Source organism: Misgurnus anguillicaudatus, chromosome 3, assembly GCF_027580225.2.
Source record: "Misgurnus anguillicaudatus chromosome 3, ASM2758022v2, whole genome shotgun sequence".
Taxonomy (NCBI): Eukaryota; Metazoa; Chordata; class Actinopteri; order Cypriniformes; family Cobitidae; genus Misgurnus; species Misgurnus anguillicaudatus.
In genome coordinates, this window is record NC_073339.2 from 26571859 (window position 1) to 26595914 (window position 24056).

The following is a 24056-nucleotide window of genomic DNA, read 5'->3' on the forward strand; positions in this document are numbered from 1 at the left end:
ATTTACTCTAAAAGTACTAGTTACCCGAAAAATGTACTCAAGTTAATGTAACGAAGTAAATGTAATTCGTTACTACCCACCTCTGTGTTCAATTCATGATTGGTCACTGATAAAGTACAATATTAAAGAAAATGATAAAATAACGTTATTAACCGGTTAATGGTAATTTTAAATAAACGTTTCTGTTCAGAACAATTAAAATTGATTTCGTTTTCGTTTTTGTTCCTGTTAAAATTTCGTTCGTTTCCGGTTTTCGTTTTCGTTTCTTGAACCGGTTCAGAGCCCTGGGATTATGACTTGCGCACAATTTTTAAACAAAGGTATGTTATCCCGTTTAGATTTTTCATGTTCATTCTATATGCACTGTCAGCCATGATGAAGTTTAATGATTCATTGCGCCGCCCACCACGGTCATGCAGCGTTAAATCAGAAATGTCTTGTCTGTACAAGACAAAACAAAGTAGTTCCTCAGAAGCAAGTGTGGCTGCAACAGAGCGCAGTTCCCAACCAACACAGACGCAGCAAAGACACAATGAAAATATGATTTAAGACTGTGGTGTTTATTTTATAAATTAACATTAATCTAATTCATACTTTAAAATTTATATCGTGCAACTGTTGAAGTGATGATCAAATATGCTTGAAAGCATGCTTAACTCTTTCCCCGTCAGCGTTTTTTTTTTAAGTTGCCACCCAGTTTTAGTTTAATGCCTTACAGAAAAATTTTCTTCTTTAAATAAACATAAAATGTCAAATGAAAGAACAGACGATTCGCTTTCAAACAACAAAAAACCCTCTTTCATCCTACCTTCATTTGTTCTCTTATCACCTCTTAAATTTTCAGCTAAAAGCAGAGATAATTCCATTTTGATGAATAACTTTTGTAAGAGATCAGATTCAAAGCTATCTAAACTTACACACTGTGTTTTTAGTGTTGAGTGAATGCGTCAGTGTTTAAGTTGGGTAAGATCACCACCCAGTGGATAGCGGAAATATGAATTTGAGGTAGAAACTCATCAGGAAGCGTTTTCTCTTTATTGATTAGTAGTCCAGGCAAAATAGCGTTTTACGACAGAGTAATTGTAAAAGAATTTTTTTCAGCATAGATCATATCTAGGAGGTGTCCAGAACAACATACTAAAAGTCCTAAGAAATCCTAGTTGAGGAAATATGTTAATTTCTCATAAATCCGAAATGTGTGCAATAAGGCCAGACTACAATACACCCCAATGGGGCTATATTTTCCTTTACTCCTATCAAAATGAAACTTTACACAATGGAAGTACCCATGAAAAGAAATTTTGCTTTGTTGCTTTGAAAATTAAATTTAATATGCAAATGAGCTATACACTAATCGAATATGCCCAAAATACACCCAAAAGTAACTTTTTAGTATTACAAGTTTCTTTTGAAATGAATTTGAATATCCACATGAGCTTTACACTTATTTAATAGGTCCTAATTTGCATAGACAGAAACGTCATTCATATGTATGATAAATATATATCGGCCCAATGTTCATCCAATCATCCTGCTGCTTTTAGACAGGCCTCTAACCTGAAAACTGCCTGGCTTGGTAGTACCTGCCAGCTGTATAACCCCCGCCGGTATAATCTTCAGGGTTACACACAAGCCTCCCCACCACGACAAGGTAGCAACAGAAGGGGAGGCCTTTTTTGGTGATTTTGTTTTTTGGTGATTTTGTTTTTACATCTTTTTTTAAATCCAGCCTGACCCCTTCTCTGTGGCTCTTGGTTCTGGCACCTCCTATGTCAGTTCCTGGTTTGTTCTTTGCTTGGTTCTTCCCCTCTGGGTCATATTCATCTGATAAATCAGGCAACTGTAAGTTTGTACAGCTATTACCACAACATTCTCCACAAATGTTAGTGCAAGGGAGTCCATGTTTTTTGCATGTGCATCTCTTTGTGCTGCAGTCTTTCTTGCAACTACAGTGGACGTAACTATCAACTACAAAAGTGCAGCAGTAAGTAAACATGATTTTAAATGGTATGGATTAATCTTTCTGCGTATGTAATGATTGAGCTGAAGTTTAGAGCTGCTGTGTGCATCATGCCATCCAGAACTGAAGCCCGGAAAATGCCGCTATAAATTATAATGTGGTTATAATTTAACGCTATAGCCTATAATGTAAGTGAGCATCTTATTTATGTATTTAATTTTTTTTCAATTCAATTTTATTTATATAGCGCTTTATGGCCAAGTGCACTGCCTTGTAATGAATGTACTGTATCTTGCCATGCAATTTTTTTACCCTTATCAATGCTGCAAGGAAACCTCAGGTACATTTATGCTTTTATACTAGTGACCTTAAGAAAAAAGGTATCAGTCTTTCTTGTGTTTTGTTAAAGCATTTACTGTGTTGATCTATTTTGTAACTTAACATGCATTTAAATTGTACAGATTTTGCTAGCGCTGCAATTCAGATTGCTTTAGTGAGGCAATTTTATCGGATGAATGTGACCCAGAGGGGAGGAACCGAGTAAAGAGCAAGCCAGGAAATGATATGGGGGTCCCCGAACCAAAAGCCACAGCGAGGGGGTTGAGGATCCAGGCTGGATAAAAAACAAAAAAAAAATTAAAAACAAAAACACACACAAAAAAACACAACCCTCCCCTTCTGTTCAGGCTTGTGTTCCTCCGTGACCCTGAGGATAATACCGGCGGGGGTAATACAGCTGGCAGGGACTACCAGGACAGGAAGTTTTCGGGTTGGAGGCCAGTCTGGAAGCAGCGGGATGATTGGATGAACATTGGGCCGATGTGTTTGTCATGCATATGGGTGATGTTTCTGTCTATGCAAATTGGGACATATTAGATAGGTGTGAAGCTCATTTGGACATTCAAATTCATTTCAAAAGAAACTTGTAACACCAAAAAGTTGCTTTTGGGTGTGTTTTGGGCATGTTCGATTGGTGTGTGGCTCATTTGCATATTGGATTTGATTTTCAAAGCAACTTGTAATACGGGGAGAAGAACTTTTCATGGGTGCTTTCATTGTGTGGAGTTTCATTTTGGTGGGAGTGGGGGAGGGGGTGGCCCCATTGGGGTGTGTTGTGGTCTGGCCTTGTTGGCACACATTTCGGATTGATGAGAAATTGGCATGTTTCCTCGGCTGGGATTTCTTGGGACTTTTGGTGTGTTGTTCTGGACACCTCCTGGATGTGATTTATGCTGAAAAAAAATTCTTTTACAATTACTTCTATTTTTTGGTCAAAAATTAGTTAGTTTGCCTGGACTTTAGATGACTCAACAATATTTATTGACATTTATCTGGATATCGACATAATTGTGCAATTGTAGACAAATTAAAAATATGATTAAAGACTATGGTGTTTATTTTCATAATTTAGTACACAGCAGCAGTGGTGCAGTGATACTTATGTAATGCGGTCTGAACCGTGGGTTTACCGGGGTATTTTATCACGGCTTAGAATGCGTTTCAACCAATCAGAATGAAGAACCAGAACTGCCCGTTTTATAATTAAAGTTTTATTATAATGTTATATAATAGTAACTGTGTATTTTTTCCAAACAAAAAACATTAAAAAAATAAGGCTTTTAGAAAAACAATTAATACAACAATTGCATACCAACACAAACCATTCACAATTGCAAATTTGGGCTAAAAAAGTCTCCCAATGATACTAAATGAAGAGCCAGAGCCATAAGAGCCGGCTCTTCTAAGGGAGCCAGAGCCGTAAGAGGCGAATCTTTGAAAAGAGCCGGACTGCCCATCACTACAGTCCTGTTAGAGGCCGTTTTGCTGTGCGCGTGCTTTTTTGTTTTTCCATGAGCAGCTCGCATGGTGTCTCCTGCATCGAGTAGGGGGAGGCTGCAGACCTGGAGCTGGTGGATATGCGCCCCAGGCGGTTTTGCACCCCTGTTGTTCCTCGTGAGTCCAGTAAGGGGAGAAGGAAAATGTCGAATGTTTTACAAGGGAGGATGGTTCTAAACACCGTTTTAAAGATAAATGGGCAGGGTATGGGGATTGTGGATAGCATCTATTGTAATAAGCCTGCCAACCAGGGGCGTCTAGACCCCTTTTACTGTTGCACATGCCCCAGGGTAAATCTGTTGTACCCAGGGTAAATCTGTTTTACTTTATTTGCCAATATATTCATTTACATTGCTAATCGTGGCAAAAAAAAACTGAGCTATATGAAAAGTAATTTATGCTTGTAAACACGTTGCAGTCCCACATTAACGTAAAAGACACACTGGTTCGAGCACAAAGAAATTGATGTCCGTGAGCGGAGCTTCTGTGTTTACTTTTTGTACACTCAGTCGCCTCTCACTCAGAAGAGCATGTGTGATGGCGCGCGAGAAAACGTGACAAAGAAAAGTAGGTTTCTAAATAATATCAATCTTATTCTTACTCGATTGTTACTGGCTCCTGTCCATGTACATCAGATTTTTTTGTGCAGAGCAGGGAAATAAAAGCAGAAAGTATAGATGATGAGGGAGGTAAAACGAACTATATGCTCAGCCAGTCAAAACCAAGTATAGAGGTTTGCATTATTGCTGAGAATATCAACACATGTTTGTGTACTGTCTTGTATTGTCAGATATGAAATTACTGTTTAGTTCACTAGATCTACTCTAGGACTCTACATAAACAGTTGGCATTACTGCTGAAATAAAACAGTATACCAGCAAGACCAGCATATGTTTTGTTTTGGTGCTGGTTTGCTGGTGACCATCAGCATAGACCAGCTTAATTATCATGCTGGTTTGGTGCTGGTTTAGCTGGTGGTCATCAGCATGCCAGCACCAGCAAGACCCGCATATGTTGTGTTTTGGTGCTGTGTGCTGGTGACCACCGGCTGAACCTGCACCGGGCCAGGATGGAAATTATGCTGGTATAGGGTGTTTTTTCAGCAGGTTTAAACACTATGCAGATAATATACACAAACAAACATGCACATATTCTTTTTATTGTAGTAGCAGCCAAGTAATGTTATTGTAAATTTTTTTAAAAGACTCATTATCATCAGTACTGTAGAATGTAAATCTGCTAACATGCCATTTTTGCCTTAAAGCATATTAATACTGTTTATGTTAGGTATGTTAAAGACAAAGTAAGTAGTGGGAGGCATTTGCCCCATTAGAGCTTCATGTCAACGGGCCTGCTGGAAAAAAAGCAAGGATATACAGTAGCATGCTAGTTGTTGATTCTTTGTTATTTATAATGTCCCATGTATTTAAGACATATGCCATAGGCCAATACAATTTTCAATTGTTTAAGTTTTGTTTAAGAGGCATATTTTTTGGGATTGCCTCTTCATTAAAAGAGTTATTAATAGCCTACTTGTATGTGTTGTGGCAAAAAGTCTTAGCTTGAATCTTCATAAGAAAAAATACTCGGGAGACAAAGGTTCCAGGTGCCAAACAAAAATTACTTAATTCGCTCAAGCCAACAAAGTGAGAAAATCAATACCCCTCAAAGAGGTGCTCAAAGATCATCTGCCCTCCCAACATCTGACTCCATTTTTATACAGTAAGATCAAACACTTCTTATCTGAGATGACGTTCATTCTTCTCATTGGTCTCGGTCTACCACAATTAATTTTATTTGTTTGATGTAGCAGAAGTGCAGCTGAATTCTTCCTCATATCTAAAATGATATATTCTGCTTATTGGTTCTCATGGCCTTGGCCTAGCTTGCACAGATACCTTATTGTTAATGTAGCGAAGTACAGCTGGACTAATCTAGAATGACGTCCTCTTGTTTATCGGTTATGTTGACCTTTTCTCATGGCGTAGTGTAGAAACAACAGGCCTTAGGCCTAATATAATATTAATATAGTATATGATCAGTAATATACCCAACAAAAAACACTATATATGTTGAAAAACTAGATATAGTGGTGAGTGGGAACTATGTGCTTAGTAATAAGTTGTGAAGTGAGCATGTGAACTCAGTCACTACTGATCAGCAAATGTGCCTGACCTTGCGCCGCTGCAGTAAGTTGCTACTCAAATTTTTTCCCCAAAGTTGGCAGGTCTGGGGCCCTGTCATCGCGTTCATAAAAAAACATTCACTGTCTCTGCTTAAAGCTATAAACAAAATGTTAACTAAAACACATATTATCTTATAGCTGTAAATTTTTGCCACATGTACATTACTGTGACACTCAGAATACTTGACATATGTTTTCTGAAAAGCCTTTAATCTGTTACATTAGTACTTCGAAAACAAGGTCTACTGCTAAATATATTATTTTTAAGAGATGTAGATTATCAGGGAAATTTAAAATTATAAATAAAATAAAACCAAAATAGCTGTCAGATAAACTATAATAACAAATAACTCAACTTATTTTCCAATTTGTTTAAAAACTAAGGCATGATCAGACTCACAAGATAAACACACACAAATGCATAAATCATTCTCAAAATATGCGAAGATTAGACCTAATGTGCCTTGTTTTAAAATGCTAACAGGATTCACTCAACATCTTGCATGAATAAATGTGTTTATTTTTTTATAACGGGTATGAAAGATTTTGATTATTAATGTGTACAAGCATTTCTAACAAAACACACTGGGCTAAAACGGAATCTAGGGATGTGGACTGCAGTGTTTGTTATAAATCCATTGCATGGTTATTCAAGACTACATAGAAATTTTGTGTTCTTAATCTTTTTACTTTACCTTAATGGCGCTTGTATTTCCTGCTCCGGGGGATAGCTTTAATATCCGAATGAAGGTGCATGTTGATAGGCGCGTCAACAGCATGCGGAGCTGAATAGATGGACTGACAACTGTAATTAAAGTATTGTGAGATCAGACTGCTTGTTATAATTTCGAATGGCTCCCGCGGCACAAAGATGTCACTCGCCAGCTGGTCTGTGCAGCGCTGCATGAAGTTAAGAACAAATGGGGGTCCCCTAGTGGTGCGGGGCCCTACACAGCTTGCGTAGCCTGCGTATGGGGCGGATCGGCTCTGTTTAAATGCAAGGAGTAAACAGGGTCTTACCAGAAGAAGCCATGCCACGCAAACTAAAGACAGACAAGAAGATAAAAATAAAAATGTTATTCATTTTAAAAGTGAGTGAGACAGAGCGGGTAAAGAGTAGACTAGGGGTAGCATAACCCTTGCAAAAATGAAGCATGGTTTTACTACAGTTAAATAAAAAAAACATGGATACTGTAGTAAAACCACGGTAACCACAAAATAACCATGGTTAGTGTTGTAAAACCATGGTTTTGGTAAGGAATGGTTGACGACGGGCCATTGAGTTGTAGGGGGATAGTGCACACCCAGGGTGCACTGCGGCGCGAAGCGGAGTTGCACCTTGGGTGTGCATTATTTTCAAATAATTCAAAGGACCAGAGTCAAATATTCCTTTTATACCACGGTTACCACAAACATTGCTCTGGTGCCTAATTTTAAGACATTTGAGAAGTTAGGTGTGCGGTTATAAGAAATTAATGCATACCCACAGAACATTTCTCAGCCAATCAGAATACAGCATTCAACAGACCCGTGGTATAACTGATAGTAATCAATACACCAAAAAAACATGGTTTTAACTACACTTTTACCACAATAAAATCAGTGGTTAATTTTTGTGAAGGGAACCTACACATGGTTAGCTAAGTTTGAGTCAGACAGAACATCTGACTCAATCAAGTACTTGCCTCTCAAAATAAATTATTGACCCATCTTTTGAATTGATATCGCATCAGTCGTTTATAAATAATAAATCGTCGCTGTCCGATGAAAACCACGTATGTCCATTTTGCGATTTTTCGACGGATTGAATGTCCAGGTTCATTTCCGTATACAGTATGCGTCACATACCTAAATGGCCAATGAAAAGTTGTGAAATCATGTCAGCTGATTTTCACGTATATCCATTTGGTGTCAAAGCTGTCAATCACGCCGCGTATCTCCCGCCTGTGAAGCGTCTCGCCGGTCTCGTAAAGTTTCATCGAAGCTCAGCACTGGATATAGCCGAATAAACATAGCATGTGAGACAATATCTTTCCTTCATCGAGGTAAACGTTCCCCCTGACGCCAGACGTACGTCTAGGAGTGACTAAATTACGGTAGGACTGTGCAAACAAAGTATCTGTCTAGCAGTGTTATTTACGCTGGGGACATCCCACCGCATTTTGAAGGCGTTTGGTTAAAATGTTCTGAAAAATCAAGCGATGCTTAAGACTGGTTTTGTGGTCCAGGGTCACATATGTTGCGTTGTATGCTTATGGTGTGTTTTCTTGTACATATGTAATGAAATTCATTGTAATCATTTATTAAACGCGCTGCTGTTTTCTACGGTATGGTGCTTTGACATTGTTCGGTTGAGCTGGTGTTGCAGGGACTGTTACATGTGTGCAGTCGACATTGTTGAGGGTTTTATGCTATGTATTTTCTCGTTGTTGACTAGCCTACGCTATGCCCATTTTTGATGCGCCGTTATTCAATATTTTTCCCGTCCTGCAATAATGTTTTTTATCTGATCTTTTTTCCCCACCACTTTTCATCATAAACTGACGCCCCTGGTGTCTAGCATTACCATGTCAGTGTATTGATTCATTGTCCCTTCATAGCTTGCAAGAGACATTTAATACACTTATAATTAATATTAAATAAAGTAAGTGTATTTAACTAAGACGTAGGCTATTTAATAAACTGAGCGTATTCATCTGTCAATATGAAACGCGACTTGGGCATTCTAATTAATGATCGGAAGAACGCGTATCGACCACAGTTACAGTAAAATATGCACGCATGTCCATTTAAACTCAATTTTGGTCAAATGTGGATTATATCATTACAGTGGCAAGAATATGGTTACATGTAAAGATGCCGTACCAAGTATGACAACGCTACATTTAACTGCTTTTGATATACAGTGTTTTTTTCACTTCCTGAAAAGCAACCGTTTTGGACATACGTGAGTTTCATCGGGCAGCGACGAAATGTTGCATCATTATAATACAATCAACAACAATAACTTTAGCAGTTTATTTAACATACCTCAATTCGTATCGCTTCAAGAAGGTCTGCGCTATCATACATATAGATATGGTCTGCTGTTCTGATATATCTCATATACTAATATACAGCCTCCCCCTGCTGGACGCAGGAGGAGCAACGGGGGCCTGGACCTGCTTGGGGCGTATATATCTACTGGCTACAGGTCTCCATCCCCCCCCATATAGCCTCCATCTGCCATGTAATCTTTTGACTGGCTGTAGCTAGCGAAGTTAGAGGAGGTTGACTCGCAGCACTCAACACCTGTTTTTTCCGTGACAGCATACACGATTCCATTTTTTAATTCGAAGTTCGAGGTTGTGACTTAATTTTGATCTATTTCGATTTAAAATAATTAATGTAAACAGGGTCTAAGGCTTATAAATCTGCATTACTCTGAGACTTTAGTTTAGGTCATATCCAAACGAAGCCAGTGCTTCCCCTAATTAATCTTTTTAAACAAACTTACACATTTTTTTGGTGTATTTTCCATAATCTGTGTTAGAAAAGGACTACATATATAGATTGAATGTACACACGAAGAAGCAAGGGTGTCCGTTTCAGATTTATCCAATCTGGGACCCTGTAAAAAATTGCAGATTCAGGCTGCCAAAACACCAGATCCGTCTGCCGATATGATACAGCTAAATGCGTCCTCTGTGTAAACGGCCCCCTAGATGCTTCTTTTTACAATCTACTTAGAAACTGCTTGCACATACAAACAAAATGAGCATATACAGACAACACCCAGCTAGCTACATGTTTTGATTAAGTTTCTCTTTTTGACCTGTCACATTCTTAATTCATTATTGACTCAGTGGGTGACTTTGATGTGGTATCTTATTCAAGGCCACATCAATAAAAAATTCTGTCATAATTTACTCATGTTTGTAGCCAGGCCATTCGTGAGCCCCATTCACTTTAGTAGGAAAACAGAATACTATGGAAGTGAATGAGGCTCACGAACAGTTTGATTAAAAACATTCCTCAAAATATTTTCCTTCGTGTTCATCAGAACAAAGAAATACAGGTTTGTAACAACATGAGAGTGAGTAAATGATGACAGAATTTTTATTTTTAGGTAAACTATCCCTTTAACATACAAGAAGAATATATCATTTTATAGCAGTACTCATTGCAGTTTCTGTTTATTGTGTGGGCGTGTCTCTTTCAATGGCAGCATATTGGATTCAGTTTCTAAAGAACATTCATACAGTACTGATAAATAATATCACAGCTGCTTTGTAAGTCAGGGTAAATGTTTGAAAGATGTGTAAATTTAATATTGCTCTTGCAAACATTAAATGGCAATATGCAGTATGTACAAGTATTTGCAAGGCTTTATGGTAAGTTTTGTTACTGTAATTTGACAGCAAGCAACTGAAAGTAGCAATTTTGAGAATACATTTTTTTATTTTGAAGTTTGTATTTTTCCATTTTACTCAGTTTGTTTACGCAGTCTTAAAACATTTGAATCTTGAGCCTGTACTATCTTTTGTGTTCTGTCTCTTTAACTTCATTTCATGCAGAGGGAGGCGGAGCCCTTGCTGCCATCATCAGCTCTGTGGGCGTTGCTCTTCTTGGTGCTGCCTCAAGTTACTTTGCATATCAGAAGAAGAAACTATGTTTTAAAGTACAAGGCGGTAAGTTTGACACCTTCTGGTAAAAGACCTGCATTCTTTGTATAAGCACTAACTTGCTTTAGATTTTACACTGCTCAGCATTTTTCTTCTAAGTAAATATGCAATGTAGTTTAAACACTATGTTTTACAAACTATACATACAGCACACTTTTGGCAGCAACAGTTCATGGTTTACTGGTTAGCTCAACCCGCACAGCAGCTCATGTAGAGGAAATGGGGGTTGGGTGCATGACGTAGCAGGCAGCTCAACAGCTAACCCTGTATTGCAAAAGCCCTCGAGGGCTCAACAGGTGGCTCTGTGGCGCAATGGATAGCGCATTGGACTTCTAAGCTATACTTGAAGAAGTAATTCAAAGGTTGTGGGTTCGAGTCCCACCAGAGTCGAGGTTTTTTAACTACATTAAATATGTAAAAAAAATTATTTAGCACTACATTGTCCAAAGGTTAAAGTGATGTAGGGGCAACATTAGTAATTTTATATATTTAAAAGTATTTTGAAGAGTGTACAAATTTATTTCATTAAATAAAATTCATTGTGGTTTTCCTTACAGGACAAGACCCAGAGAGTGGCAAAAACCCACATGGTGGTGCTTCTGATAATCCCAGTAAGCATTTAAATTCAGCATTATTAACACAAAATTAAACTTATTGGTAACACTCTACAATAGGCTTGTATGTGTTAACATTAGACACTGCGTTAGCTGACATGAACTACAGGGCTCAACGTAAAGGACTGCCCGATGGCCCGGGGCAAGCGTGACGTTCGGGCCAGTAAAAAGTATTGTCACTTGCCCGATCCAACCAGTGCTTCACCCTCAGTTTACTAAAAAATATTTTCATCAATGTATATTATTTAACATCTTGAAAGCAGACATTTACTTGGATAAAACACGACAAAAGAAACAATGCAACATTTTGCACAGTTTGCTGTCAGTTAACAGGTAAAGCATAAAATTTGGGAGCCTTTTTTTGTGGGAACATGTCTGTTTTATATGTATATAATTACATTTGACTTTTTAATTTTTTTTTTAATACTGTATGTGACATTTTTTATTGGGGCCAATAAAAAATGTCACAACTGACCCAACCGGGCCAGTATAAAAAAATTATTTGCGTTGAGCCCTGAACTAAGATTTAAAAATGCTATTAAGAGTATTGTTTATTGTCAGGCATGTTAATTTCAGCATGTACTGTGTTTTTTCAGCATTTACATTTTATATTTATTAAGTTGTAACTGTTAACAGTAGTTAATGCACAATAAACCAACATAAATAACTGAACTGGTATCAAGTAACATTAACAAAGATAATAAAAAGAAATTATTTTTGTTAATTGTGTGATTTTATGTTAACAATACAGTCTTATTTTAAAGTGTTACTGATTTATTTTTTTGTATAGATTTTGATTGAATAATAGACAAATATTCAAAGCTTATAGTTTATTTAGGGTTTAAGGTAAATTTTGTAATGCTATTTTTTCAACGTGTAGTTGTTATCCATTCTTTTAGTATGTGACCTTGTTTGTTATTTTGTTTCCCCACTCTTTCCAACCTGCTCAGTTCATCCTAATTTGGAGTCAGATATGCCAAATGAAAAAAAAATATGCATAATGAACAGCTATGAAGAGTCTTACTCTATGGGAAAACAACAGTATGTCAAAAGCTGTTTAACTTTAGTGTGTTCACAATCCTTGTGTTTATGTGTGGGTGTTTTTTTTTTTTGGTAATAACTGTATCTTACTTTGATGTATTTTTGTTTTCATGAGTTGCTGTTATTTTAAAAAAAATAAAGTTGAATTAGCTTAAAGTCGCAATGAAATTGAAATGAAAAACTATATATATTTTTTTAATATTGTGGTATTATTAACAAATGACTTATCTGTGAGCTTCATTATTTTTTAAAAATTCGATTGTGCTCATAATCTTTAATCAAAAATGCAAATCTCCTCCCCTCCTCAAAACGATCTCATTTCACTTCCGGTCAAAAGTATGGCAGGTGGGCGGGGTCCGGGAGAAGATCGCAGAGATTAGCAATTAGCAACACGACCCAACTTCAAACGATCCAATCAGATCTCGATGGACAAATTCAAATCCAGCCCTGCCTTATTTCATCTCAAAAGCCGTTTCATTCGGATATACGTCACCACGGGGGGAAATAAGGCAATCGCTACTTCCGTTTCATGGCAATTTTAAATTATTTCAACTTTGTTTTTATAATTTATAGCAACACTTTACTACTCAAGAAAGTTTAAGTTAATTGCAACAATGAAATTTTACAGTGGAACCATGGAAGCAACACCAGCTCTTTTTTTGTCTTTGTTCATTAGGCATGTTATATAAAAATGCTTTTACTAGGAATTAGATTATAGCACATGTTTGTAAAAAACATGTCCCGGGTAGACAAAAGTACATGGTAGGTTTGAAAAACACTGGCTAGAATGTGATTTTGTTTTAAAAATGTTGCCTAAAGCACAATGCCATGATTTTAAAATGAAAACCATTTTGTTATTGTAAATACTGGTAGAGTAAGAACTGATCATTTTTCAAGCGGTTAATATACTGTTAAATTGCATTCAGTGCATTTAGCATAGATTGTTACTGGTTTAAATTTCAGTGTACGATTCACTAAAGTGAACCCCTAAATACAAACTCACAACCTTTTTTTTGTTTAGTTTTGTTTTTTTGTTTAAATTGTTTAAATATTTTAATTTTCCACGAAATAAAGCAATTGTCCATCCCTGAATTTACAAAAAAGGGTTGATTTATTTTGATTGATATTAGTTGTTATTTTGTTTAATTAAGTTTAACTTGTTTTCTTTAACCTTATTATTAGATTACGCCTCTACCAATGAGGAAATTATCTCACTATTACTTATGTGTATGTTTTGGGTCCAGTTGCACAGTAATGGGGTTAAATTACCACTTTTGCCTGACTTTTACATCAAAGATCTTTTTCACTTGTCAGTTGTAGATCAAATGTGTACTGCTGTTTTTAGAAACTTGTCATAAGAGTGTTTAATCATTGACTATTTATTTTTAGAACTCACTTCTTCTAAGTATTTCTACTGTATTGCTGTTGTTTTTATTCATCTTAATAAGGGATTTCCAGTGTTATTCAGAAGGATATAAATTTGGACGCAGAATGGCAGGTAGGTTGATCCTTTCTTGTATTAGTGCTACGCAGTAGCTTAACAGATTGCATTCTTTTTAGGTCAATCCAAGGAAAAAATCAAGAAGGCATATTTTATAGCTTTCTGGTCGTGTGTACTTGATGTGAATGAACATAATCATTGTATTTTCATTGCTAGTTTAATCACTGACCTTTTAGTGAAGTGTTACAATGTCACATAACCATCTGTTTCTTTTGTCTGCCAAACAAAAACAGGTAAAAAAAGATGTCACCTTGAGATTATCTAGTGTGTACTGGGAACCATCTTACATTGATGGGTGAATGTTGTGGTCATCCAAGCCCACAAGTCTCATGCAAAAAACATTGCAACAAAGAGTCTTTTTCTTCCCTAAAATCCATTTTGACAATGTTTAAATAATATATATACAGTATACACACACACCAGTCAAAATTTTATTTCTATTACTGTTTTTAATATTTAAAAGCGATAGAAAAGTAATCAAAACTGTAAAATTACAAATATAGAGCTATTACATGCACACAAAAAAACCTTAGTAATATGTATTTTTGTACCTACATTATTATTTATATGCCTAGTGGTAGGCAAAAGTCTGTGCAGACATGGAACATCGAGAAAGCTGATTGTGATGATTAAAGGTTCTTTACACTGTAACAAATTTCTGTAGTTTTCAAAGCATTTTTACCGTAAATGAACAAATCCTTACTGTAGAACATTTATAATATAAGTTGCTGTAGATCTGCAAAGGATCATGGGCAAATTTTGATGGTGTATAAATTCTAAAGTAAATATATTTATCATGTGCATCATAATTCAGTAATTATTAGTGGTTACTAATTAAGAAAAATGTTTTTTTTTCTCAACTGTATTAACAGACATAACACATATTTACTTGCACATATTTTTCCAATTTTACTTTAGTAAGGTATAGTTATAGAAAGGCATAGGCTGAATCCGAAATCGCATACTTACTTAAGGAGCGCTAAGACAGTACATACGTTTGTGTTAGTATGGACAGTATCCGCCATGTTGACGTTATCATGTGACCTATAACGTAGTAGACTTGTTCGAGTTCATGCGGAACCGCAGGAACCGACAGAAGGACGACATCACAATACCGCGAGAGTGACTCGAAATCTTTCTCCTTATGATTTCGGGAATTGCTCTCGCGGTACATCCACCTGTTGGTTCTTGCGGTGTTGCATGAACTCGAACAAACCTAATATAAGGCATGAAAATGTATGGGTTTGTATGAGGGACAGATGGACTAACACCGGATTGCATCAGTAACTTGACAACTCTACTACGGTCTTTTGTTAGTGTCACAGATATTATATTACACATTATTTTTTAGTGGACAAAACTAAGTAAAACAAGCAGACTGTAATTTCTTTAAATTACAGTCTGCTTGTTTTACTTATTTTTATCCAAAGTCTGTGCAGACATGGAACATTGAGAAAGCTGGTTGTGATGATTAAAGGTTTTTATGCACTGTAACAAATTTCTGTACAGTAGTTTTCAAAGCATTTTTACTGTAAAACAGATCCAAAATCGAAACTGAGCTGTATTGCAGTGTGTCATGTAGCTGTCCATCAATGTAAACAATGTGCAAAGTAGTCAGTGCACGATTAATAAAGTTATTGGCTTCTAAGGTAGGGAGTCGACTCTGAATCGCTGAAACGAGTCATCATATGGATTGAATCTCCTGCCTGACTTTATCCACGTCACATGAACACTTTGAAATAATAATCTCTGCCTACAGCCTTGCCCGTGGGAGAAAAGAAAACTAAAAGAAAACAAAAGAGAGGCTGGGAGAGCTCTGAGCTGCAAAAAATTATGTGTTAATTTTTTACACATTGTGTGTGTCATGCCATTTAAGGCGTTATTTCATGTTAAAATAAATAAAAGGGACAACACAAGTTGTGTTAAAAACAGTGACGGGAGTAACGCGTTACAAAGTAATTCTGTTACTGTAATTCCACTACTTTTAGCGGTAATGAACCTGTAACAAAGTATTTTTTTTTAAATCAAGTAACGCAGGTACAATTAGTGAAATTTAATGTGATGTCCCTGTACTAACACACCTTCTGTGTTATTATTTATTGTGCCACTCACCACAGTCCTGCGATGTTAAATCAGAAATGTCTTGTCTGCAAGTGTTCATTTGTCACAAAATAGAGTAACTCGAGTAACAAACTCATTTAAAGGTATAGCGGAAGATTTCCGTTTTCCGGGTGGATCACCTCTATTATTGGTCATCCCAGATGTCAATCATTCTAATTATATGTTGACGTATAACCGTCGTACGTGCTCGCTTCTAAGTTCGCTTTCTGCACATGCGCACTTTCACGTGTATGTGTGTTGTGCTACGGTTTCAACCATTCATTGAAGGTCGCGTTCTCACTGTGTTTTTTTCAAAATGTCTGAGGGTCGCAAGAGAAAAAGTGTCTACAAATTGTATGACAAGAAGAGAAAGGACTACTGTATAAAGAAAGAAACAAGACCAGAGTTTTTATAAGAGACTATTTTACACGCTGGCATGAGCTAAAAGGACAGGTTGCGCTTCCCACGCGAAGTTTCTACTGGAAAGGTACATTTTGTCATGCTTTTTGGAGAAATCCATTTAAAATCACTGCTAGTAAAAGTTGATGTAAGCTATGATTAGCAATGCTAGCCCTGGGTCACGAACTGCACAGACACGGTAAACATGCCGACAGCAACTTGTAAATAGAGCGAAGAGAATATGGAAGGCCAACAGGGCATTAATTCGTTTAGACGTAATTGCGTGTACACATGTTAAGGTAAGCAAATCTGTTGTCAAAATAAGAGTCCCACAGATAATCGCTTTTTCATTTCACCTAGACTTTCTTGCTATTTTTCTTAAAAACATGGGAATAATCCGTTTAATATTATTACATTAATAATTATTAAATAAATTAAATTATTGTGTTCTTTTAATTAAAAATTATCTAAACTCTGACAACAGGTTAACCAATTTCCTCTACTATACGTTTTCAAAACACAATAAAGATTTTAAAAATAACAGAGGGGTATTGCACAAAAGCAAGATCAGTGTTGGGGAAAGTTACTTATAAAAGTAATGCATTACAATATTAAGTTACTCCCTAAAAAAGTAACTAATTGCGTTACTTAGTTACTTTCCATGAAAAGTAATGCTTATGTTACTTTTAAGTTACTTTTGCATTTTACTTTTTCTTACTTGGCTGAGGCTTGATCTCTTTCAGGCCTTGCAGGTGTTTTTTATGATCGCAAAAATGTCGAGCTCTGGCCTGCCATCTTCGTTTCTGGTCCCGCTGAGGTGCACAGATTGCGTAATTTTACGTTAATATGTTCAGTTTAATTCAGAACATTATTTTATTTTTAAATTGAATTAATTAAACTGAAGAGTAACTCGCATTACTTTTTTTTAAAAAGTAACTCAAATATTAATGTGTACATTTATAAAGTAATGTGTTACTTTACTCGTTACTTCAGAAAAGTTATATTATTACGTAATGCGCATTACTTGTAATGCGTTACCCCCAACACTGAGCAAGATAAGAAATAAGAAAAATAATAAACTATAAAAATATATTAAAAAGGGTAAATACTTCAATAGGGAATTGTCCCAGCACTTACAAAGAGGAGTTATACAGCCTAATGGCCACAGGTATAAAGGATCTTGTAAAACACTAAGCAGTGATCAGTCTCTGACTAAATGTACTTCTATGTAGTGCAGGGATGGGCAACTTTGATAATGCCGAGGGCCAGCATTTTTCTCCTTTATATCAAGGGGGCCAGAACCACGTGCACAATTTACATTTATTAAGAAACCAAAATATACAATTAACCTCTCTTTAAAGATTTTAACTATAAAACTTAGCTACTACTCTTCTGGTGTCATGGCGGCAGCATAGCACACCTCGGCGTCCACCCTCCTCAAAAAGTTAATGTATTGTTTGTACGTCAGTTTTCTCACTCTTTATGAATGGACTTTACTTGTACAAAGCATACTTAGGAGTAAATGCGAAAACAAGACAAACCATTGCTGCCCAGAGAAGTGCGATGGATGAACCTCAGGGAGAGCTCGGTGAGCAAAATGCGGCTCTGGCGAAAGTAATAGAGGTGACGATGGCGAAATATTTTAATGAGGCTGACGAGAAATCAGAAGCTTGTTTCAATAGACTTGAGAAACGAATTGACAACATGCACGCAACTCTATCGCGGCATACGAAAGAGATAAGGAGTATTCGTACTGAATCAGTAAACCTTCGGGAGCGCACTGCCAATGTGGAAAAATTGACTGCTTTATGTCTGAAGAATCTACACACCTGCGAAGCTAAACTAATTGAGATGGAGGATAGGGCACGCCGGGATAACTTGCTCGTTTTCAACCTCAAAGAAGGGGCTGAGGGGACGAATGCCCGCACTTACATGATGAAGAAGATTGTGGAATGGTTTCCTGCCCTCGAACCCTCTTTGCATGAGCTGATGAGGTGCCACCGCCTTGGGAAACCACCTGGTTCCGCAAAGGCACGTCCTCGTCCGCTTATAATTAAGTGCCTTCGCTTTACGGATCGTGACCGCTTGCTTGGCGAGGCGAGAAAAAACCTTCCCGAGGTGGATGGCAACCTATTGAAGTTCACTGCAGACTATAGCGAGGCTACGACAAGGCGTCGGAAGCAGTGCTATGAGGCTCGTTCCTATGGATTCCAGGCGTTCTTGCTTTACCCGGCTACAATTAAGCTCTCGCGGGGGAAAGACATTTATACTTTCCAGGTGGTGAGTGAGGCTGAAAACTTTGTTGCCTCCCTGAAGAGCTAAAAACGTTGGTTTGACGAAAGCTTTGAAGGGTAAGACTGACGTGAGAAATTTATTTTTATAAAAACATTTCTAACTGCAGGTTCCTGAGGCATATTTCTCCCGGCTTGTTTATTTCACTTTATTTTTTCTAACCGGGATCATTCATTATTGTACTTTGATATGAACTTGCTGCTAATCTATTATTATACTTATTTTATAAATCGCATTGAATTCATTTATGCTTTCAGGCTATGCTTAGTGGGCAGCAGGTTATATTTTGTTTAAGTGCTATGGCTAAAATGGCTTGATGTTAACTAATGGTTTGCTTAATTGAGAATGGTACTCTGACACGCAGCTAAGAGGTAAATTTTGTTTTAATGGAGGGTGGGGTGGCTGTGACTGTTTTTCCATGGAGACTGGTATACTTTTTTGGAGGGAGGGTAGTCTTCTTTGTTTAGAAGACCTTAGATCAGGGGTGTCAAACATACGGCCCGCGGGCCGCATACGGCCCACAAAGGTGTCCAATCCGGCCCGCATGATGATTTATTAAATATGAAATACATATTTTAAAAACCCTTTCAGGCGGGTGTCTAGTTCGTTTTTAATATGAGAGACTTGCGGAAAGCAGCAAAACACGGAACATAGACTAAACAGGGTGCACAAAAATCTTGCTGTTTTATTGTTACTGCTCCGCTAAAGATCCACTTATTCCGGTGATCCACTTCGTGTTTTCCCGACCGCTCCGCAGCATCTCTGTGTCCACTCTCTGCCTGGAGAGCGAAGACGACAGTTTCCGAAGTTCGTTGCATTAACAGGTAGATTAATTACATTAAATCAGTTGTTAAACAACAGAATTGGTAATTTGGAAGTTTGTTTATGTATTTCTTCCGGTAATGATTTGCTGTCTGTGTTTTAAAAGTGCTAACAAGTGCTAGCAAGCAAACAACAACAACAAAATAGCCACATTCTTATTAACGTTACAATACATGTCTAATCGATTTAATGTTCCCGATCAGATCTAAGTTAATATAAACACTAAATTTGCTGTTGTTGGCACACTTTGTAGACAAAAAATACAAAAAACACCAATGCCTTCACAAAATAACGACAGAGAACGGAAAGAGAGGCTGCTAAAGGCAGTTCAACATTGCAAACATGGATTCAAAGCTCCATCAAGCCAGCAGGTAAATCATATTGAATATTTAGCAGATTGTCACACTTTAATTCTTGTTATTATATTTCCCATTATAATCACATGCTAGTAATATAACACATCATAATATTTTATTAAAACCATAATAATAGTAGTACCAACCCCCTTAGTGCCCTTTTTGGTTTGGGCCACTGCCCCATCTAGCATTTTCATTTTCTAAATGACTGTTTTCATTACAAATATATTCCAAAGAAAAGTGAATGATTTATAAATAATTTTGGCATTAAGGAATAATGCAAAAGAAGTTAAATTAAGGCTTTTCAACCTAAGGCCAGTGGATTTTGAACAGATGTAAATTTGTGTGTATAATATGTACAGTATAAGTGTGACCTTATGAAATGTAGTTTTCACAGAGCTGTGTGTTTCTCTAGTTTTCTTGCTGAACAAACGAATTAATTGGTTTGTTTAGTTAATATTAACACAATTATCAGCACACTAAAGTTTAAAAAAAATATCCGGCCCTCACATCATGGCGTTATTTACCATCCGGCCCTCAGCCTAAAATGAGTTTGACACCCCTGCCTTAGATGGTCAGGGCTGAGCCTTTTTTGTTGTTTAGGTTTGATGCTGTGGTTGTTGTTTTTCTCATTTTTTGTATTATTATTATTATTTATGTTTTTTCTTGGGTTTCTGTGTGGGGGTATGTGTTTGCATGTGTGGTGGATAAGAGGGGAGGGATTGCTGACCCGGGCATCAACCTTATAAGCTTTTGTTGTTTAACCTGGTTTCTGTTTGGTTTTCTTTTATTTATATGTCAAATTATATTTTGAATAAATGAGTAGTTTCAATGTTATGTCATGGAATGCACGAGGCCTCAATTCTTCCCAGAAGCGCATAATCACTTTGAAGCTTCTTCACAGAAAGAATATCCACTTTGCTTTTATTCAAGAGTCACATTTTCTTGAAGCTGGTGTACACAGGTTTAAGAATAAGTACTATCATGTGATTGCTTCCTCTTGTTACACCAAGAAGAGCAAAGGTGTATTGATAGCTGCAAAGTGTAGTTTAAATTATACCAATCTGGGCACAGGGGGATCTGACGATGGCCGAATTACTTTTTGTAAAATAGCTTATAACGGTATCAAAATTGCATTGGTGAGCGTTTATGCTCCAAATTGTTTTGATCAATGTTTTTATAACACATTGGCTTCTATATTAACAAATCTCCCAGAGTACCATCTTTTAATAGGGGATGAGTTTAATGCTGTATGGCTTCATGACATTGACAGAACAGGTGCAATAGAAAGCAGAGATCAGCGATTGGCATCTATTGCATTGAAAAAATTGTCTTCTGATTATGGAGTGACGGATACACGGCGAATGATGAACCCCTCCTCTAGAAAATTTTCCTTTTTTTCATCTCGTCATAAGTCTTTTTCAAGAATAGACTACATTTTTGCATCTAAAACCCTTTTTAGTGACATTCGCAGTACTGAAATGACCCCAATATCTTTATCCGATCATAGGGCTGTCTTATGTAGCTTGTCATTAAGAATTGGTCAATCTAGGGCTGTTCGTTGGCGTTTTAATACATCTCTTCTCCAGAATGACATATTTAAAGTGAGATGGAGATGGAGTTAGAATGAAAATAAATGGTCCATCAGTTGATGACCCACGTGTGTTATGGGAGGCGGTCAAAGGGTGTATCAGGAACAAAACTATATCTTTTGCATCTTATCTTCATAAATCTAAAAAACATTGTGTTAATTGCTTGGAGTCTGAAATTGCTGCTCTTGAAGATGAAATGCTAAGCAATTCTTCACCAGAAAATATTTGTAAGCGACAGAAGTTAATTGATGAATTCAATAGCTTATTAAGAAGTGAAGCCGAGTTTACTATTCATCGTAATAGGCGAAATCATTATTATAGTAGTGCTCGCCCCAGCCGTTTGCTAGCTTATAAAATAAGGAAGAATGATGATCTAGCAAGGATAGCAGCAATTAGGACTAAAGAGGGGGACATAACGTCTGACCCGGCACGTATTAATAGTACCTTTCAAGCATTTTATCAGAATCTCTATACATCAGAGGTATAGACAACCCTCACGCATGATGACAAAGCGTGTGCTGAATTCCTTCAACCGTTACATCTACCAAATTGTCTTCTGTAGCTGTATGTTTTTTTAGAAGCACCCATATTCAGTTGGATGAAGTGCGATTAGCTATTGAAGCAATGAGAAGAGGTAGATCTCCGGGCCTGGATGGAATGCCACCAGAAATGTACGAGGCCTTTTGGCCCCAGCTTGGCCCTCTATTGCTGAATATGCTTAATTTCTCTATTAATAGAGGCTCCTTCTCTACTAGTACAAACATTGCAATTATATCTTCATTACTTAAGAAGGATAAGCCATCTTATGAATGTTCCTCTTATAGGCCTTTGAGCCTCCTGAACTGTGAAGTCAAGCTCTATCCTAAGATATTAGCTACACGTTTAGAGCGCCATATGCCCCTTTTGGTCCATCATGACCAAACTGGGTTTATTAAATCTAGACTAGCATCGGACAATGTCCGTCGCTTGCTTCACATTATAGATTCAGCCTCTGTCTCAGAAGATCAAAATGCTATTCTTTCATTGGATGCTGAGAAGGCTTTTGATCGACTGGAATGGGGTTATTTGTGGTCTGTACTCCAATTTATGGGTTTTGGTGATGGTTTTATCTCTATGATAAAGCTACTATATACTAATCCTTCTGCAGTGGTCATAACGGGAAGCAACTGTTCAACTAGGTTTCCAGTTACAAGATCGTCTCGTCAGGGTTGCCCCTTATCTCCACTTTTATTTTCTCTCTCTTTGGAACCTATTGCCCAGGCAATACGGCAGTCAAAGGTTTTAGAACCAATTATTATTTATGATACACCACATTGCATCTCTTTGTATGCAGATGACATTCTAATTTTTACAAATAATCCTACTAAATCCCTCCCACACTTACTTAATATTTTTGAGCATTTTAGCAGAATCTCAGGGTACAAAATGAATTGGACAAAATCGGCTTTAATGTTGTTTAATGTTTGACCGAATGATCAAATACCTCTTCTTAATATTCCAGTTGTTAGTACTTTTACATATTTGGAAGTGTCCATCTTTCCTTCACTTAATTTAATAATTGCTGGAAACTATAATAATGTTCTAAAAAATGTGGAAGGGGACCTAAATAGATAGGGTATGCTTCCTACTTCTTTTCATTCCAGACTTTCGGTAATTAAAATGAATATACAACCTCGTATTAATTTTGTAAGCAGTATGATCCCCCTTGCTCCACCGGATGATTACTGGAAGAAGCTACAAGGAATCATTAGCTCTTATTTATGGAACAAAAAAAACTCAGAATCAAAGCATCTACATTACAAAGACATAGATCATCAGGAGGTGTCAATTTGCCCAATTTTGAGTGCTATTCTTGGTGTTTTGTTTTGCGTTCGTTTGCCATATGGTCTAATCCAGAGACTTTGGTGTCATGGGGTCCTATTGAAGAACGTCTAGTACAACCATATTGTTTGTCTAATTTTGTCTATTCTAATATACCCCATAATATAATCAAACGGGATTTTGGGCCAATAATTTCTTATTTACTCATGATATGGTACAAAGTTAATCGATTTGCTAAAATTTCAAAAAATTTCTTTGCTCAATCCCCTATTTTTAACAACCATTCTCTTCTAATTGAAAATAAACCAATTGTGTTCCCTAAGTGGAGCAATAGAGGGGTTTGTGTCTTTAGGGATATTATAGGGGAACAGGGTCTTCGTGCATTCCATGACCTGGAGAGATCTTATAATTTAACGGGCACTTTTTATTTTTATTTACAGTTGCGTGCTGCGATGCGTGCTCAAGGTGTTCCGTGGGGTATTGAGTTGGAGAACCATTCCCTTCATGTAATTGTTGATACCAAGGGTAAAATGAATGGTATTGTCTCAGTCTTATATACGTTTATAACAAAAGCTTCATATAAGCCATTACCTCTTTTTAGACTCTGGAAGACAGATATTAACATCTCCCAGGACCCAGACTGGTGTACAGTCTGGTCAAATATATTATTATCCTCTCGGAATCCTGACCATCAAATGATACATTATAGATTAGTCCATAGGTCTTATCTAACTCTGAGAAGATTGCAGCAAATGAATTTTAGAGATAATCCATTCTGTGATTTTTGTACAGACAATACCGTTGCTACTTTTTACCATATGGTGTGGCAGTGTCCAGAGGTCAATAGATTTTGGTATAGCATTTCATCCATTC

At 36.9% G+C, this 24056-nt stretch overlaps 1 protein-coding gene and 1 non-coding gene across 13 annotated transcripts in view; both read left to right on the top strand.

The window, feature by feature from the left end:
• The window catches only part of cd99 (CD99 molecule), a 120406-nt gene extending 107014 nt beyond the window's left edge, over positions 1 to 13392 (top strand). For all 12 annotated transcript variants that reach the window (XM_073863608.1, XM_073863638.1, XM_073863604.1 and 9 more), the window contains 3 exons: positions 10538 to 10651; positions 11203 to 11252; positions 12187 to 13392. In XM_073863608.1, the coding sequence (XP_073719709.1) occupies positions 10538 to 10651; positions 11203 to 11252; positions 12187 to 12219 (197 nt within the window). In that variant the 3' untranslated portion in view covers positions 12220 to 13392. The remainder of the gene's footprint in view (positions 1 to 10537; positions 10652 to 11202; positions 11253 to 12186) is intronic.
• Positions 10944 to 11035, top strand: trnar-ucu (transfer RNA arginine (anticodon UCU)). Its single transcript is given in 2 exon segments — positions 10944 to 10980; positions 11000 to 11035. It is a non-coding gene; the product is annotated as a tRNA-Arg (tRNA).
• Positions 13393 to 24056: the final 10664 nt, after the last annotated feature.